The 18,776-nt window shown below is 42.6% G+C and overlaps 1 protein-coding gene across 2 annotated transcripts in view; it reads left to right on the forward strand.

The window, feature by feature from the left end:
- The first annotated feature begins 627 nt into the window (after positions 1-627).
- Positions 628-18,776, forward strand: part of DAPK1 (death associated protein kinase 1) — a 97,729-nt gene continuing 79,580 nt past the window's right edge. For both annotated transcript variants that reach the window (XM_075726010.1, XM_075726009.1), the window contains exon 1: positions 628-689. In XM_075726010.1, coding sequence (XP_075582125.1) covers positions 628-689 — 62 coding nt within the window. The remainder of the gene's footprint in view (positions 690-18,776) is intronic.

Raw genomic sequence — 18,776 nt, forward strand, 5'->3', positions numbered from 1 at the left:
GGGCGGGGGGGCGGCGGCGGGCGCCTTCCCATTGGCCGGGCGGCGGAGCCCCGCGCGACGGCGTCGCGCCGTGCCTGCGCGCCGGCCGGGAGCGGCCGCGGCGCTGTCGCCGCCTCACGGGTCGCGGAGCGGCCGGGGCGGCGGCGGCGGCGGGTGAGCGGCGAGGGAGGGAGCGGGCGGGCGGACCGGCCCCGCCCCGCCAGTCCCTGCCCGGCGGCGGGGAGGGGATCCCCTGCCTCGCCCGGGGTCAGGTGCGGGGATGCCCGGGGGCTCCCGCCGCAGGCCCGGCGGCACGTCGCGGTTGACCGGGCAACGGAGCCACGGAGGAATGCGGCGGGCGGGCGGGCGGCTGGGCGGCGGTGCGGCCGCCGCCGCCGGGGAAGGGGCGGGGGCGGGGGGGCGCCGCTTTCTTCTCCCGCCGCCCGGGCAGGGGCAGGAGCCGCAGCCGCTTCCTTCGGGGGCGGGGAGGGCGGGCGGCGGCGGCGGCCCGGCCGCGGGCAGGGGCGTTCACCTCCGCGCTCCCCCGCAGGGCGCGCAGCCGAGCGCGGGGCGGCCCCGGCGGCTCCGGGGCGCGGGTGATGAGGGCGCGGAGCAGGGGCTGAAGCCGGCGGCGGCGAGGCGGCGACCATGACGGTGTTCAGGCAGGAGAACCTGGAGGAGCACTACGAGACGGGCGAGGACCTCGGCAGGTGGGTGCGGGCCGGGGCGGCTGCGGGCGGGGGGGAGCCGCTGGCGCCGGGCGCGGCGGGGCAAGGGGCGAGGGCGGGCGCGGCCCCTGCCCCTCGCAACGCCCCCGCCGTGCCTCGCCGCCCCCGCTGAGGCGCCCGGAGGCGGGAGAGGGAGGGGGGCTTGAAGCCGCGGCGTGTTTGCTTATAAAACGCGGGTCCGATGGGATTTTGGACCCGGGCGGGTCCCGGTCGGTGCCTTCTCAGCCGGGCGCCGTGCGGCGCGGAGGGCCCTGGCTGCTGCTTTGGGCCGGGGGGCGGCTGTGAAATGGCAGTGCTCGCCGCTCTTGGCCAAGCGGGCAACCGGGAACGCGGTGGGTTTGCAAGACAGAAGTTTGCATTGTGTTGGCAGCGGAGGGCTGCTGTATGTGTTGCACGTTTTTGCTCTAATAACCCGTTTGCAGGATTCTGCTTTAATAACGCGATTAAAGAAGTGGGGGAAGCCTCTGTAATTGCATTTCATCAATAGTACTACGGTGAAGATCGCTTTCTAGGCATCGCTCTTGGCGCTGGGAGTCAGATGAGGGGATGTGCAGCAGAGCGCCGCAGATGAAGCGCTGCTTTCTTGAACCTTGATTCTTGGAAGCTGTGTGGTGATCTTCTCCTGCCACACTATTTTCTATGAAGAGCTCAAGCTATTAGCCATGCCTTGTTTTTTCAATGCTTGACGCGTTTTAAAACTGTTAATCTAACACTGAATTGTGTTATGTGCAAGTCCTTTCATCTTCCTTCTCCATTCTTTAAGGGGGAATCTGATGGTGTTTTAGCACACCAGTATGGCAGAATCCTTTTCTAGTGTTTGTCTTTGTGATTTCAAAGCTTAGGATTCGTGCTTAATTACCACAGGGCAATGTATGTGGGGCAGATGATCCCATGTCTACTTGTGTATACCTTTCCGGGAAAGGGTCCGGTGATAGCAAATGTTGCAAACAAGGTACTAGTATAGGCAGGAACTTGGAAATACAACACTGTTCCTTAAAAAAAAAACCCAAAACCCCAACCAAACAAACAAAAAGCCCCCACACTATCAGAAAGTTAATCAGACTGTATTTAAAATAAACTCCACCCCATTTATGCCCAAGCTTCTTGTTGTGACTTCTACGTGTACGTGATGAATGTGTACTTTTATTTTCACATAGTGTTCTGAGTTGACTTTTTCATACATCTAGAATGACCGGCTGTGTTGGACAGCGAAGTCATAGTAACTGACTGGATATCTTGTTAGAAAAACATGTTATCACGCTAAACCATAAGTTTCGGTTGTGCAGTCTAAGTATTTTTGTTCGGACACATAACATTGTTTGATTTGATTTCCATTCTTTTTGGCAAGAACACATAAAGCGTTCTGAAATTCAGGTTTAGGTTTCTGGACTCTTAAAACTATGCTTGTCCTTACAGGCACCAATGCATGATTTACTTCATAGAAGAAAATACACATATCTAGAAATTATCTGTCATGTTTTCTTAAGGTTCTTCAGGGGGAAGATGATATCAGTATGCTAGTTTAGAAAGTGTTAAGGTTTATGTAATCTCTCTTGTATTTATTTTAAAGGGAAAGTGTCAATGCGGTTTGGTCCCCAATACGTATTTATGAAATAGAACAATTGCCCTTAGGCCAATTACATAAGAAATGTTTAAATGTATGGGGATTTTTCCAAACAAATGTGCTTTGGAAGTCACGTGTTAGCTCCAGAACACAGCAGTGAAGACCAAGCGTTTCATTTTTACAGTATGGGGAAGTGTGAACACTGAATAATGTTAGATAGTTAAAAAAGGAAAAAAAGGGATTTTTTCAAATTGGCAGAATATTAGGTAGTGGAGTTCAGTAAAAAACTGGTATACTAATGTGATCAGTTACAGACAAGGTATTACAGTACTGAGGGTGGGGTTTCTCATCTTAATGCTATGTAAGCATGGCATGCGGTCTAAACCTGTAACATTTTAGGAATTTAAAAGGATGCTAAACTCTGCTCTTGGTTTTACTTGAAAAAAGTAAAGAAAATAAAGAACCTCATCAATTCCATCTAATTTTGTGAGAAAATAACAGTGGACAGTAAAACGTTGTGAAATGTTTGATAGGGCTTTTGCTTGAAAGATGGAATGCAGTGATTTAAAAGGGCCAAAGCTTTCACTTCAGCATCACTTTGAGAAACCAGGATTATTCCACTGCGATGTGTTGCCATAATACCATAAGAGTAAGCAAATCTTAGGATGGTTGTTGTATGGCTTAGTTCAGTGGTGTTTTTAACTTCTTTTTAAACTTAAATTTCTAGGGTTGGCTGAAATACTCTCTTGTAAATCCCATTGCTTTCCATTCCTCGTTTACCCCTTAGGTAGGTTTCTCACCGTTACGTTTGCATAAAAATGTAGTTGCAAATGTCAGCCCTGAGGCTTAAAACTCAGAAAGCAGTGAATATTAAAAACACCTTTGACTTTAAAATTTCTTGTGTTCATCTGGGAACCCGAATCTAATTTAATACTTGAGCTAAGCAATGACAAAAGGTTCCGTTTTGCAAAATCAAGCTATTCTTCCCCTTCTTAGGGAAGAATTGTTTTATTTCCTCTTACTTAGCTGCAGTCATGCCGCAAACAAGGTGAATAAATGAACGGATGAGTTTTTATTGACAGAGGTGTGTTTGAATGAATAGATCCTGAAGTTCCTAGGCCAACCTGCCTTTTGAGAAAGCTCAGTGAAGATGCAGATTCTCAGAAATTTTAATAATTTTCACTATTTTCCCTGGTAAATTATTTAGCAGTCTTCATTACCTTATAATACTTCTGACAGTAACTAGAATAAAAAAATCTTTTTAATAAGAAAGTGATATAAGAAAGGTGTCTTGAAGAAAGTAAATGGGTTGTAAATTAAATTTTTGATTGAAACTAATAAAGGAGGTTTAAATATTGCTTAATGTAAAACCTAGAGTTCTTGGAAAGAAGGAGAAGGGATAATAGTGTGCCTGGGCTGAAAAAAAAAAAATGCACTTTCTAGTTTTCTGGTATTTCACAGTGCCTTTGCAGAAACAGTAATAAACAGTCGATGTCCTTTTACCAAAGTGTTTGAGTTTTATTCCATTCTTTGGTTTATTTTGATTTATGCCTGGGGAGATTAAAAAAAAAGGAATTTGGGACTATGAATACTGACAGGATCACCCTTACTTGTCTTGCCTGTATATGGCTGTTCAAGTTGGTTTATCTTACGTTTTTGTACCAAAACAGTCTTGTGAGACTTGTGGATCAAATGTTGTCCTTAGCACAGAACATACAAGAAGACTGCGCTCTTGATCGTCGTGCACGTTGCATTGCATATGATTTTTTTCCACCTTACAAATTCGAAGTCATACGTATTACTTGCATTGTTCAGATGCAGGCTACCTACAGATGTGTTAAGTCGCTGTCTAACCATGAAGTTTCAAGGGGTGGTAGACTTTATCATGAAAGAGCAACAAATGTACTAAAACTATTTTGTTCATTTTAATTCTGCCTGTAGTTGCAGGCTGTGTGACTGTGCATTTTAAATACCCTGCTGCAGTGCTTTTACTTCAGTCCGCCCAAAAGACAGGAATTCAAGTGCATCAGTATTAAAAGCCTCACCACGGTGAGCATGCACATGAAGACCTTGAAACCAGATCAAACCAATGAAAATACTTTTTTACCCTCCTGTGACTGGCCTTTCTTGGGAGTTGCAGCAGTACTGTGAGAAATGCGGCATTGCTTATATAATTATAGGGAGAGGTACCCAAACAAAGCTATGGTATAGAAACATACTTTGTCTGCTTATATGAACTGAAGGCATTCAGTTCCTGGTCTTACAAACAGCTCCCTCCTCCTTCATCCCCTACCCTCCATTTGGTTGGGTTTTTTTTTTCCCTTTCAACTTTTTCCTAAAAGAGATGCAGATGCTTGAAATAAAGTTTTGGAATTGAAGAATGGTATTTGCATTACACTGTGGTTTGCAATTTTTAGATTCTAGTTGATTCAAGAAGTAGGAAGAGGTATCTAACAGTTTTAAAGTTCAAGCATGTTTGGACCTGTTGAACTCACTAGGGGAACACCTGCAACTTCTTGTTGAATAAAACCTATGATGAGTCTCATGAGTTTAGGAAACCAGTCTGTTTCTGCTTGGTAGCTTGCTAAGTAGAGACGCTAACAGTAAAAACCAGTAAGCTAACCTATCTAAGGTATCTAATTGCTTTATCAGTTGTGAGAGAAAAATGCATAGGATTAACATGCTGAAGATGCTGATAAGAGAGAACAGGGAGTTGTGCAAGTGTGTATTTACGATCTGGAAAACATTCTTTTATCTTTGAGTGTTGAGTGAAAAGAGATTTCCCACCACCACCCCAGATGCTGGAAACTGCTTTCTGTAGTAAGCAGGGAGTATGTAGGCCAAACATATATATATATGTGTGTGTGTGTGTATGTATTCTTGGTTCTTCACATATCAGTTTTCAGAAATGCTGCTTTTTAGAGCTGCCGAGGCTGACCATCATCTGTCCACACACTACATTGCACTCCTGTGTTGGAAGGAAAATAAAAACACTTAACAAGAAAACTTGAATGGCAACTAGAATTCAGCCTTCATGGCACTTTTCAGGCTTGACAACATAAACTGATCTTGCTATCTAGCCGATGTACTAAAATTGTGTGAGTATTGTCAAGCTCCACTGTGAGATGTATAGGATGTGAAATTCCTTTGAGGTGATACTTCCTTTCAAAAGCGATCACATTTAAAAATCTATGCTAACTATCTTTAATAATGTTATAGTGTAACATTTTTTCCTATGAATTATCAGATTAGAAAGTCATACCAGGGCGGGGGCAAAGGAGCAATGTGAAAGATGGTCTGGTAAGGCTAGAGGTATTGCATGTAAGGTACAAAACTTTTCACTGTGATACACTGAAATTTCCAGTTTCTGTTTTCTTGGATTTTCTTGCTGTAACCTCATTATCTATTGCTCCATTAAAAGATATGTGTTAACCTTCCTTTTCATACAGAGGTGAAATGGTTAAGTACTGAAGATGCAGAAAGTGCAAACCTCTGCGGTACAGTTTCCTGTGTTATTTGTACAGGCACAGCAATAAATACTGCAAGTGAGGAATTCGCTGCTTCACTAACTACATGTATGTAAATTCCAGTAGAACATGATAATTAATTACAGTGAATTGACTACATGAGTTTTTCAGGGACAGGGGCCTGGGAAGGAACCCTCAAAACGCTGGCCACAAAGCCACTGTTGGAGCAGGACACCTGGTTGGTTGGTTGGTGTCCTTGTGTGCTTTTTCTTTTTTCTTTAAGAGTTGAAAATTCTGAAATTCAGATTACAGCAAAGAACCCTTTCTGTGCTGTTTGTGAACCATGTAAATGTTGTATCAGTCTTGTCAGCTCTCAGAGGAGAAGTTGGTTATTCCACGCTTGTCTGCAAGTCGTGGCCCTAGTGGTTTGCATGGGTACTGAAAAAGAAGGTCTCTTAACTGGAAAGTGTGGTGGGAGGAATTATTCTTCTGCATCTCGAGTCATTTTACCTCCCAGCCATGTCTCAAAATGCCTCCTTTTTGCAAACACATATAACCTGCAAGCTGCTGATTGCCCAGGCTGCAAGAGGCTGTTACCGTACAGTGCTACTGGTGACAATTACCGCCTTGTAAAATGTGCCGAGAGGTTTGTTGCATGAAAAGCACAAGAGGTGCAGATGCTTTTTGAGTATAACTGCTTGGTCCTGCTTAGTTTGTTTCTTGTTCTGGGGAGAATAATGCCTGCTTTGTAGGTCTTTTAAAATGAAGTGTAATTAAAATTAGAGCTTGCTGATTATTCTGTGCCTTCAGTTTAAATGCACAAATCTTTGTGAATCTAAACTCATCAGGAAGCAGATAAAAATGTTCGTCTTTGATTTCTCTTCTAGCCAGGCTCAGTAAGGCACGATCAGGACTGGAGCTGGTATGTTAGGGGTGTGCTGAAACTTTCATTCCATCTTTCTGGCCTTTGCTTTTTTGTCCTTTTGTGTTTGGGGGTTTTTTTGGTGTTTCTTTTTTTTTTTTCCTCCCCATTATCTCCCTTTACAGATGTTCGAGTATGTCACTTCCTCTGCTGGAGCTGTGCGTGAGGAACAGAAATTGGCCCCTTTAGCTTAGGAAAAGGGAGCCTGAGGCCCTGTTTTCATGAGAGCTGTGTGCCAAGCTCAGTCCATGCTGTCGGTGGCTGAAAGGAGCAGTATCGCTTTCCTCTGCTGAGTGTTTCTGTGTGGGGTTCGGCGCTTTTTTTTTTGATGCAGCAGTGCTGTCAAAGGGGAAAAAACCTGACCTCGTATCTAATTTATGGCAGCAGTGCACACTCAGATCAGCTGAAAGCACTGTGAAATCTCAGCCTGCGTGGAGTTGTGATTGCCTCCATAAATCTACCTCAAGTTAAATACGTAGGAGGGACAGAGATAAAGAGTCACTTTACTACATAAACGCAGAAGAACATAAACCAACAACAAGGAAGTTAAGCTGGTAATTAGGAGAATGACAGATGGTGCAGTGGTTCTGGAGTAACCTTGAGGAATGGTTGGTGCAGTTGGTCAGAGGTATTCAAAGGTGTATCAATTTTTGGAAGAAATTGCATGTTTTCTGTGAGACCCGCAGCTGGGCTGAAGGGCCAGGCGTCCTTCTCTTTTTAACTGGCTTGGTTAGCAAAGCTGTGCAACTTGTTGGTACCATGTTATATTCTGAAGAAAAGGTGCCAGTTAAAGCAGTGGCTCAGTAGGTTCTGTTTCCTGGATGGTAGTGGCTTGCGTAGGAGCTCTGTCTCAAGTAAGACTGTTGTTTCTCAAACTGTATTTTGACCCCATTGCAGGAAGCTGGGTGACGCAAAGGAGGATTATCCAACAAACCTGAAAAGCAGTCGTCGACATACAATGCAGTATAGTAGATCCTACTTAACCATCACTAGTTCATGGCTGAGCTTGGTGGAAGCTGAGAGAAGTGAGGACAAAGCCTGAAGATCTTCAAGCCTAAACTATTTCCTTGCGTGTTTTCTTTATGCATTTAATTTTGGAGTAATGTAAATGGTGTGAAATTTAGTAGAACTGGGTACAAAGGCCTGTACCAAGGAGCCTAATATAGGTAATGTTGCTAAACTCTGAGACCTCATCACCTAGGGGGTGATACAGAAACAGTGGAGCCTGCATGTTTTGGTCCGTTGTTGGGTGACATTCCTGTTGGTTTTGGTGCATGTATGGAACAGGCTAATACCAGAGATGAATTGTAGGGCCAAATGTGTCCCGATATCCTTGTGCAATACCTTGCTACATCCTCCTTCACACGGTACTCACAGCTGTTGTCCCTCCATTTCAAAGAGATTGCTGCTGTTCTAGTCTAAAGTGGAGGTGCTAAGGTGGTAAAGCTGTGGGGAGAAGCTTCTTAAGAGAGGAGACTTAAGACTTTGGTACATTTAGGCTTGCACCACAAAGCTTGGAGTAATATGATTTTTAGATACAGTGGAAGAATGAGAATGCTTGGGGAAACAAAGAAACTTTATAAACTGGATTTACATTTACAGAGTTCACAGGTGAATCTGCAGGCTGGAAATTGAAAGGCTGAAATTGCCTCCAGGAGAGTGAACTTTGGGACTTGTCTTTGAAATGAAGCCAATGTGAACAGGGAACCTGAATTGTATCAAGATTGAGCTTGTAAAATTAAAGGAAAGGATTGCATGATACTGTCCTGGGGAAGGAGGAAGCTAAGGATACAGTCACTGTGGATATCTTAGATCAGTTTTAACTCTCCAAGTTTCCAGGCATACTGTAGTCCTTGAAGATGTTGTCCTTTTGCTGGAGAGTTTTGTTGTTGTGGCACACATTCATGTTGGGGAGTATGTCTTAGAATAGGTACTTCTCACCCAAATCCAGAATAGCTCACATGGTTTAGGATTGCTGTAAAACACCACACTGGGTAATCCACGTGATGGTCTGCAACCTTATTCTCTTGGTTTTGATGTTTTATTTCCTTCCCCTTATTCCCTCCTGATTACACAAGCAAATGTGACAGACAGTTTCCGCTTCAAGAGGCAATACTGTTGAGGAGGAAGCATCATGGCACGGCTGCCCAGACCGCGTGAGTGCACTGACCGCTAACAGCAGGGACCTTGCAGTGCAGTGCTGTATCACTCTTTACTAGAGCAAGTCTTCCCAAGTATCATCTGCCTGCAGGTGCAAGTCTGTTTGTTAGCAAGCTTAGATGGTCTTGCCTGTACTTAACCTAAAGAAAAATACCTCTTACTGGGTGGTCACAAACATAAGGGGACATATCCAAAGCTTGGAAGAGCGTACAGTCAGTGTAAATTATAACCGTGCGTACAACCTGATTGAAAGGTATAGTTTAATTGAATTTTCTGCTGAACTATGCAGAGGAGTGAGCCTTTGGAAAGGAAAAAATTTGCTCTGGGCAGTATCGTTCTGTCTGCATTTCTTGCTTAAACAGGATGCTGAGTTAGCCTGTACCTGAACTGGTATACTGGCAATATTTGATTTCCACTGTATCTTTATTTGCGAGCCATTAATACCATGTTTCTAAGTTTTCACAAGTTACTTGAGGATTGGCTTCTGGGCTCTTGTCCCCTTCCTCAGTTTTCGCTCAAGTATCAGTATGTAGTCGTGGTAAGACTTGAGGTGCTGGGTGGGTGTGCCTGTAGAAGTGTTCACTTAAAGTCCCTGCTCATGTGCCGTGGGAACTGATAGCGGAGGGACACTTTCCCCAGGTCACATAGTCTGTTGAAGCTGTGGTGTTTTGAAGTTGTTCCTATTACGGGACAGAGAAAGGGTGTTTATTTTCTGGAGTCTTTGGTAACTTTGAACTGTCTTGTGATTATAGAGAAGCTGTATGGGGCCTCTCATCTCTTCTTTCTCTGTTCCCTGAAATTTGTAGTCTCGTTGACTACTGCAGGGTTGTCTGCAGCTTAAGAGGATTGGGCTTCATTGCGGAAATGGCCTTTTGTAATCCTGTATTGCTGAATGAGACTAAGAAAGCCAATGCTTAAAACTTACAATGATAGGTACTCTATGTGGTGTGTGTTATTTGGTACTGCGCTTACTTTGCTTAGTTATGTAGATACAATGAGGTGGAGCTAACTTATGTTAATTGATAATATTGTATTCTGTTCTGGCATGGTTTACCACTAAATTATTCTGCCAAGTTTAACGGAGGTTGAGGTGTGGGGTTTTTCCCCTTTATCCACAGAGGAAAATAATATTAGTGGGTATTTTACTTGGGTCTAACAGCTTTGTGGCCAAGAACTCAGCACTTCCCAATAGCTTCATCAACAAAGCGGGCAGTTTATTATTTCCTAAGAAAAAGCAATACATGGGAGTCTTGGATGGTAATAAATTTTAGCTTTCTTTTGATACCTTTCTTCTTGCTGACTCTGATTCCTTTATTGGAATTCCTGTTACCTTTAATCAAGATGATGCAGATGTAATCCCAAAGATGGACATTTCACCTTGTCTCCTTCTGCTTTCTTTATCTTTTGGGGGGTTTTGATTTTGGCTTTTTGTGTGTTTGTTTTTTTTTTTTTTTCCCTGCAAGCATAGACTTCAAACATTTTGGTATGGGAGTTAGGACTTTTTTGGTATATTATCTGTCTGGCAGTATTTTCTAATCTCCATGAGCGGGGCCATCTGCGCAGAATTGCTTTTGATTCCCTGGGAAAGGAGAGCACATCAGGGAACGGCTTAGTTCCTTATGTCTCATCTTTTCTCATTGCTTTTTATTTGAAAGGGCCTTCTGATACTATTTACTTCACATTCCTGCCCAAAAGAAGGATCGCTTTTCCTGCTTTTGTTGCCAGTTACAACTTCAACTGGAGAACAAGACCATTCCAGACTATGTCCTAGAAAGCTGGTCCACTTCTGCTGCCCCTTTTGTTCCTTTAGGAAGAAACCTTCACCTTACTGTCCCTCCTAAGGGTGTGTTAGTTCCTGGCCAGTGCTGCCCTACCTGCCTGCTGGCCTGCCTGGGTGTTTTTACAGGGTGGCTAAACCAGCCTAATGAGCGGGCCAGTGAATGGGACTATCCTGCTCCTCACCCGCTGAGCTGCATTCTCCTGCTGCTGCTCCTGCGCTGGCACTGGCACCGTCCGGAGTGCAGCCTGGAAGTGGGAGGGGATTACAGACTGAGCTCCCTGAACTGGGTCACCACGGGCACATCGGGCAAGTGTCAGCGCCGGCACGGCGTAGGAGCGCATGGCCAGAGGGATGGGGAAGCCTCCGTTTGTGACGGATGCTGGCTCAATCTACTAACCTGCACCATAAAGCCTGCGCCCCGTGTGCTCTGCATCAGCGCCGTGCAGGTGTGGCCAGCTAAGACTGTGTAGAAGAGCTGCCCTGAACTGGAAGCAAAACCTGACTGTTGATTAACCCTGGACAATGAGATTGGTGACTGCACGGTCTGAGTATGTTTTCCCGTGGCAGTAGCTGCAGGACAGCCAGACAAGCCCTCCTTTGCATGGAGGTCAGGGGGGGCAACTTGGCATATTTTTTTTAAATGTTCTGAATTCCTAAGTGCCCAAGCTTGTCTGCAAGAGTGAGTAGTTGTGAATAAAGGCTGAAGCGCTGGGGAAGCGGACAATTATTTGGCTGTAAATAGCAGCTCGTAAAACCAGAATGTATATGGACAGTTACTAAGGCACTTGGTATGAGATTTGTGTATGTGACACAAACCGTGCTTTGTTTGTAATGCCATGTCTTCTTAAAAAGTTGTCTTTGGTCAAGAAAAAGCAGTATTTTCATCACTGGCTTAAATTTTTTTGGCTTAAATGATATGTTTATAGAATGTACTGCTTGGTGAGTTTCTTATGTAATTAGCTAACACCAAATTAATAATTGGAGGAGAAAAAACAGAAATCTTCCCACGCAGAAAATGACTCCGCCATCTTCTGTGGAGTCTTAAGCTTGAGGTTTCATGTTTCTCCTTGTGCTCTGGTACTGAAAGGTTAGTAAGATACCTGTGGATTTTACAGTGATTCTTTGTACCTGATGGGAAGTAATGAAACGTGGCGAAATCCATTCCACACCTTTAAATCTATGGTTTCTTGGGAAAGCTGAGTCATAACCTGTTTGGGGCGTTGCAATCCACCCTCATTTCTGCTTTCAGTGATTAGATTTTACCCTTTTTCTAGCAAGTGTTTGGTGAATGACCCATACCTTATCACTGTATTAAATGATTTTTCAAATGTACTGAAAAAGAAACATTTTCTTACATTAGTGTTATTTGATGTATCTAACAGGTGCAGCTGTGCTGCGAATGTCATGCATTTGTGGTTTTTTTCTTTGTGGCCATTCAATGTAGATACCTTCCAGAGTCAAAATCTGCATAGAAATGCTGCCTAGAGGCACATTGTTATTGCTCATTAAGATCATAGGTCATATGCCGTAAAACAGGGACATTCTGAAAAGGTGAAATAAAGGGAAGCTGCTCATTGTGATGAAAGAGTGGATGGCATAACTGAGAACCATTATCACTAGACTCTTCCTCCCCAAGCTGAAGAACAAACACTTCAGGTGTGCTGCAGAACCCGTTGCTACAGAAGAGAAGCAGGAAACTCAAAACATTTTATTTATGGAAGAGCAGCAACAACAGTCTTTAGCATCACTGAAATCAAATGTTTGTTCTGCTCATATGTTTTAATATTCAGCCCAGGCTCCTGGATTAAGAATTTCTGAGCAAGTGATAGCTAAGCTTTTATGTTCAGTTCTGAGGCAAATGTACGTTACGTACATCTTTTAACATTTTGCAAGACTGACATAAGATTTAATGTTAATTGCTGAGCTGGTTTACAAATTCCATGAAAAGCCCAAATGAAGGGGAAAATGAAGTACTAAAGAACAACAGAAGCATTAAGACTCAAACTCTGGTGTTAAGTACTGGCGCAGTATATTATGTTCTTTATTTATATGGGTATGTACTTAGGCATTGATCATTTAAGTACCTGTATGTGCAAGCTCCTTTTTAATACTGTAAATGGCAGTAAGGGTAGCACTTTGCTTGAAAATCTGTACATTTCTCTGCATTATCGCACCTTCTTTCCAGCTTTCTCCTTTCCATCATAGATGTAGTTATTACTTGAACTGTTTACAAGTGTGAGCACTCTGCTTTTCATACTATAAGATGATTTCTGAAGAGGCTTTAGCAGATGTACATGTATTCAGACCAAATGGGTTTCAGCATGCTCCAGCTCAAGCATCATTAATAGGAAATGGCTGACATCCAGCTGCCTTGGAAGTTTTACAGCCATACCTATTCTCCCAGCTTATACATTAAATACCACTGCATCTCAGCACAGACTTCACATTAGTATTTTAAACCACCATGTCTACTCATAGACTTCTGTCTGAAGCATTTTCTTGAGTCCTTGCTTGGGCAAATAAGATAGTACCTAGTTCTTTGCACTCTGTAGTTTGATAATCACTTAAGTGTGAGTGCTTGTGTTGAGGGACTTGAGGCATAGGACCTTCTCACATTTTCACTTTTTTTGGTTTTATCATCTCCAAGTTTTACAATATATGTGTGTTTAGACTGAATTCACTTTCATACTGGTTATGTACATCTTCTTATATTTGTCATGTGAAATAACTGACACCACTTTTTTTTTTCCCACTGCATATTGACAAAGGGCAGGCTCCAAAGTCCTCTAGAACAGGTCAGTACTTTTTCCCTTTTGTTACGGTGTTATCAGTGCATATGTCAAAGATCAGTGACTTGGAAGTGTTCGCTGAGAGAGGACCGCAGTACTGAGATTTGGTCAATCTGACACTATGCTTGTGTTTTGTGAGCTGCAGAGTACAAATGAGAGAGGCAGTGAGAATGTCAAAGTATGGATTAGCACTGTTGTTGTCTGTATACTAGAAAGCTAAGAGCTCTTGAGCTTTGTGGTGTGGCTTAGTTCTTGTATTAAAAATAAAATTTAAAAAAAAAAAAAAAGGATTGAACATACCATGGAGAAGACTGTTTAAAAACTAAGTCTAAAGTTTTTTCAAACTATGTATAACACTTGTGCACTTAGGCCATCTCACATTGAACTATATTAGATGAAATTTCAAAATTAAAACTAATTGTATGGTAAAATGAATTCTCAGCAAGGAAACATGAAAAATTGTTTATCTCTTGAGCAGCGAGAAGTTTTACAGCACCTAAAAAGAGCAGATCACAGCATTTAGATATTATGCTTTTGCTTACAAAGAAACAGCCAACAACTTGAATTTTTTTTTCCCCCCTGAAAATGTTGTAATTGCGCTTCCTGCCTAGGCAATAACTGGATCAGAGAGCAGAAAAAAAGTAGTGTATGGCCATTGCTCAGCCTATTGTATAAAGTTTCAGTGATGTTGATAACTTGCATTTCTTGTCTCGTCTGCTGGCACAGTGACAAGCACGCATGTCTGGTGTTACCCAGACTGTACAAGTGAATGTTGGATAGGTAATATGAAACTGAAGACAGAGCTGAACTGTTTATATACATACAGGAAGCGGGGAAGGTTTTGTCTGTGCCTGTCTGGTGTTTGCCTCTCACCCACCTATTCTAACTGTTCAAAGCACTGTAAAAAGCAGGAAAGAGAATTTAGTCTTTGTTAGGCTACTTTCAGACTTAGATAATTCAGTGAACTTCTTAACAGCAATCTGTAAAGTTGTTAGTATGTCTTTGTTTTGTAGCTGCAGTAATTTATGGGTTTCCAGGCGGACAGAATCATGAAACCTTCAGTAACGCTTCCAGCTTTTTCAGCGTGCCTTCTCTTCTGAACATCTGCTGCCAATGTACACCCAGAGTACTTCATTCAAATTTGCATTCCAAAACCCGAATGTGAATAGAACAAAAATCTGACATCAGAATCCCTGCTTATGGAAGAGAATCTGTTTAAAAAAAAAAAAAGAATTATAGGACTCCATAAAAGCATGTAATATCTCTTTGTTCTGGTTAACAGCAACAAAAATCTCCTTATTTACCTGACTATTAAGCCACATTGATCCATTGACAAAGGTGTAATTTAGAATGAACAAGACAGTACTGGTGAGCACATTGATGTAAAGGAGTTCCTTTTTGTTTCTGTGTACAGCCTGTAACTTGGAACACTACTTTTTCTATTTGTACACAGACGCCAGTTTTTCAGTGCCAAGAATGTTCCTTTCATACACTATAAAGTTCTAGCAACAGTGCAACTCCTCTTTCTGGCAAGGGCTTTGTACGTGCTTGAGAGTTAAAACGAATCTTTCTATTCCTTTTCTGCCTCATTTCCTCCCCTGCATGCTTTCATTCCTTGACCTTCAGCTGTGCTAAACTAATTTTCAAGAGCACGGTTTGACCTAATTGCTTAGCAGAGTATGATCATGGAGAAATCCCATATATTGTCTGCTAACCCCGTGGTCATAACTTCTTTAAAGTCATGTGCTCCTTTGAAAGAAGACGACCACATTGATGGAAGGCAGGGCTGCGTGCTGGCGCTGTCTGTGGAGGATTTAGCAGCTGCAAGATCTTTCTTTTTCTTTCATTGTCTGAAATACCATTGTCAGTGCCACCTTTTCTTCTTGAAAACCCTTACCCTTCACGCTGCATGGCACTTAAGAAAGAGACAAACTCTTGAATCTGTGCCTGATTGAATCATGAATCTGTACTTTCTTTTTCCATCCAAATAAAAAATACCTGGGTGTGTTTTCCTGTATGTTGTTCCATAGAACGCTTACGTGCAGGCATAGTGTAAATTTGAAATGCTCTGATGATTTGGAAACAGATAAATAATAAGAGACCGGCAGACAAAGTAAAGCAGGAGATGAAATGACAGCTATTAGCCCCCTTGTTCTGAAAACCTTTGAAGCGCCGCAGCAAGCAAAGGTGGTGGGAAGAGAGGGTGCGCGACTGGCTCTTGTCGGTGCTCACACCCAGGGAGCCTGTAGTGCCTCCCTTACCTGCACCTCGCTGCAAACCTTCGGCCTTCTTTTCAATACTGGTGGTGCTTTCTCTCTAGCTTATGAGGGCCACCTCTCAAAAGCCTGAAGCTGTAGGCTGCTGCAGAGTGAATCCTCCATCTGTTGAAACCTGCGTTTCCTGCCGTCGTTCGTTAGCAGTGATGAATGCGGGGCTACGCTGTGAAAACTCTTCTAACACACTTGTGGTTTAAGCTGTGCATAATGGTAACATAAATGAGGGTCAAGTGAAGAAATGTTTTCTCTGGCTCCTTTGTGAGGCAGATGGAAATTAATTCTGAGTTCCTTGTGTATGTCTCTCTGTACTAAAACAAGTCCCAAATTAAGTGGGGGCACGGGAGTTTCTCTAGCCTACGGAGTAGCCTAGAGACAGGAAAATCCACTTACTAAGACTGACCTTCAGTGTCGTGTGAAGCTTTTAAGGATTATTGAACTTAATGGTCTGCAAAGTATGGTGCAAGGAAAAACATCAGTGTTTCCTAGCTGCTATTGGATTCATTAGCTGAGTAAATTAATTGTGAGCTATTAGTTTTTATCTTTTTGTGGGGGACTCGTTGTGCCTCTGTAGGAGACTTCTCTATCATTGCGCAACTCCTGCTGAATTCAAAGCTCGTCTGTTGTAGCGCTTAGTAGTATCCTTCATGATGTTGTCACGCCCCTGTTTTTTGAGGGGAGAAAGAAAGGTGAGGTGGGAGAGCTCTTCTGACTGTCACTTTCAGTTGAAAATTAGAATGCAAGCTACACTGATTTTTGTGTGTGTGTGTGTGCGTTCCAGTATTAGTTACCCCATTTTTCTGTCTTTTTTCCGTAACTTCTTTTAAAAAAAAAAAAAAAGTTAGGAAAAAAAAAAGGTGACTGCCCTTTCAAATGTCACAGATATACTGTATGCCATGTGTTGTCAAGGGTGTATTTTCAAATTAATATGATTTCTTTTATGCAATTCTGTTGGTCTGTAATTTATAGTGTAAAGTTTTACGGCCAAAGGTCCTTGAGTACACAACCTTAAGTCCTTCTGTAGTAGGTCTTTCGGAGGTAATGAGAGGTAAAGGCAAATGAGAATATATTTGTGAGGTAGCTTACTCGCTTTTTTCTTAAAAACAAGGGTGGAGGAGAAGAGGAAAAAGACTTTGTGTGCCTGTTTGTGGGCACATACAGGATGTATGGTATTTCGGTTTCTGTGCTTGTTTTTTCTTCCATTTTTACCCCACACATAGATTGTATTGTAATTGGCATGTTTTGAGAGGTCCTGTGTTTAGTCAGCTGCATAAAAGGGCTTAATAATAAAGTTCTGATCCCTCACCCAATTCTCTTGCTCATTTTGGGGGATTATGAATTTTTAAAAGCCTTTTAAGCTGTGTTCAAATGAGACATCTTTCTTATATCTACTAAGTAATGTTATCTTTGATATTGTTTACATGCTGGTGGTTTTTCATACATTCTCAAGAATGGCAAACTCTGCTGACATAGAGAAAAAGATGTATCTTACAGAAACAGTTTCTCAGCTACAGTAAGAGCTGAAACACTGGAAGAAGCAAGATAACATAATGTGATGCTGCTTGAACCGAGAATTGAATCCATCCTGTAGGGAAAGGGATGAGCTTTATGGATATGGTTAATATTACCCTGTTGGTGGTTATAAAATGTGCGTGCACGTGTTTGGGTGGCAGGTACCTGCACGGAGGTAGTAGATAATGCACGTGTATCAGATGCACCATGTAGCCTTAGGCTGGAGCGAGAGCAGGTTTACTCTAGTTCTACAGTAGGTGTATGTAATGGCTGCGTCCTTGTGCAATGTGGAACAGCGTGCTTACTCTAACAAAAGTGAAGCAGAGCTGCAAGTGTCGGGTGCTGCCTGGAGTGCTGCTGCTCACCTTATCTTTTCAGTAGCTTCCCCATGTTTAAGGTTGCACAGAGAGAGGCTGGTTAATCTTTGTAATGCTCAGACCAGGTTAAGTACACTTGACAGCCTCTTTATATGTGTAGCTTTGTTTAGACCAATTGTTTTCTACCCTCTCTTCTCCCTTCTCCGTCTTCCTCATTGTACCAAGGTTTAGTTGTTTCTATATGCTGTCAGAAACAACACATCACTGCATTCTGGTCTGTGTCTTGGGTGTTACCTTTGTTTACATTTGCTTTCTGTCCCTTGCACTTGGCAAGTTGTTCAGTCTCAACTCAATACTCACTTCCTGCTGCCTGTCATATTTTTAACTTGAGTTTATCTCCAAGTGTTAAAATGCACTATGCTGTCCTTAATCACAATAAACACCCAGAAGCTGGGATTTTTGAGGGTGTTCATAGTCATGAAAGGATGGCAGCATCTCAGTTTTAGTCTGAAAGCATCTCCTTTGTTTGTGATGTGCTCTTAGCCTGTCTTTGTCCAGCATCCTGACTGTATCATCTGCTTCACAAAGTTGCCTTGTGTGGTAACAAGCTCACCTTGATACGTGGTGAATTCTCATCAGCTGATTTTTGTGGGGGGCTTTTTATGCAGTCATAACTGTTTTAACCAAAACTTACTGGAATACTGTTATTTCAGCTTAAAAATCGGTCATAAAACAACAGTGAAGCTGGGATTATTAGTATCAGAAGACATCTTACAGTGAATTCTTGCATCCATCTTAATTAACATTGCTAATTATTATTATTTATCTTGCTTATGCATATGTAACTGTGAAGAAAAGTTCCATTTCTCTGTAGCCATTTAGAATTTTTATTCTGAAAATTGTAAGGTAACTTTTTACATAGGGTAGGAAGATGTTTAGAAAAGAATTAGTGTAAATGTCTTAATGTTTTTCACCTTCCAAGTGCTTTTGAGAGGCTTCTAAAGGTCAGTTTACTGTCTTCCTTGCCATTTGCAGTAGCTGCATTGCTTTTAAGCTCTTTTTTAGGTGTTTAGAATGTGCAGTCTTTTGTATTTTAGGTTAGGGGAGGTTACTCTGAACCTGAATGAAGAACTGTTTCAGAGATGGGTCTATAATGTGGCCTTTTTATCTGCTTGTAATGAAGCAACAGTTGAATTCATCACTTTTTTTTCTTTGGAGACACCAAAATTGGTCCTGCATAGAACCTCACTGTTGTCCATATAAACTTTCCTGTGGAAATTCCCAA

This window comes from Pelecanus crispus, chromosome Z (assembly GCF_030463565.1).
Source record: "Pelecanus crispus isolate bPelCri1 chromosome Z, bPelCri1.pri, whole genome shotgun sequence".
Taxonomy (NCBI): Eukaryota; Metazoa; Chordata; class Aves; order Pelecaniformes; family Pelecanidae; genus Pelecanus; species Pelecanus crispus.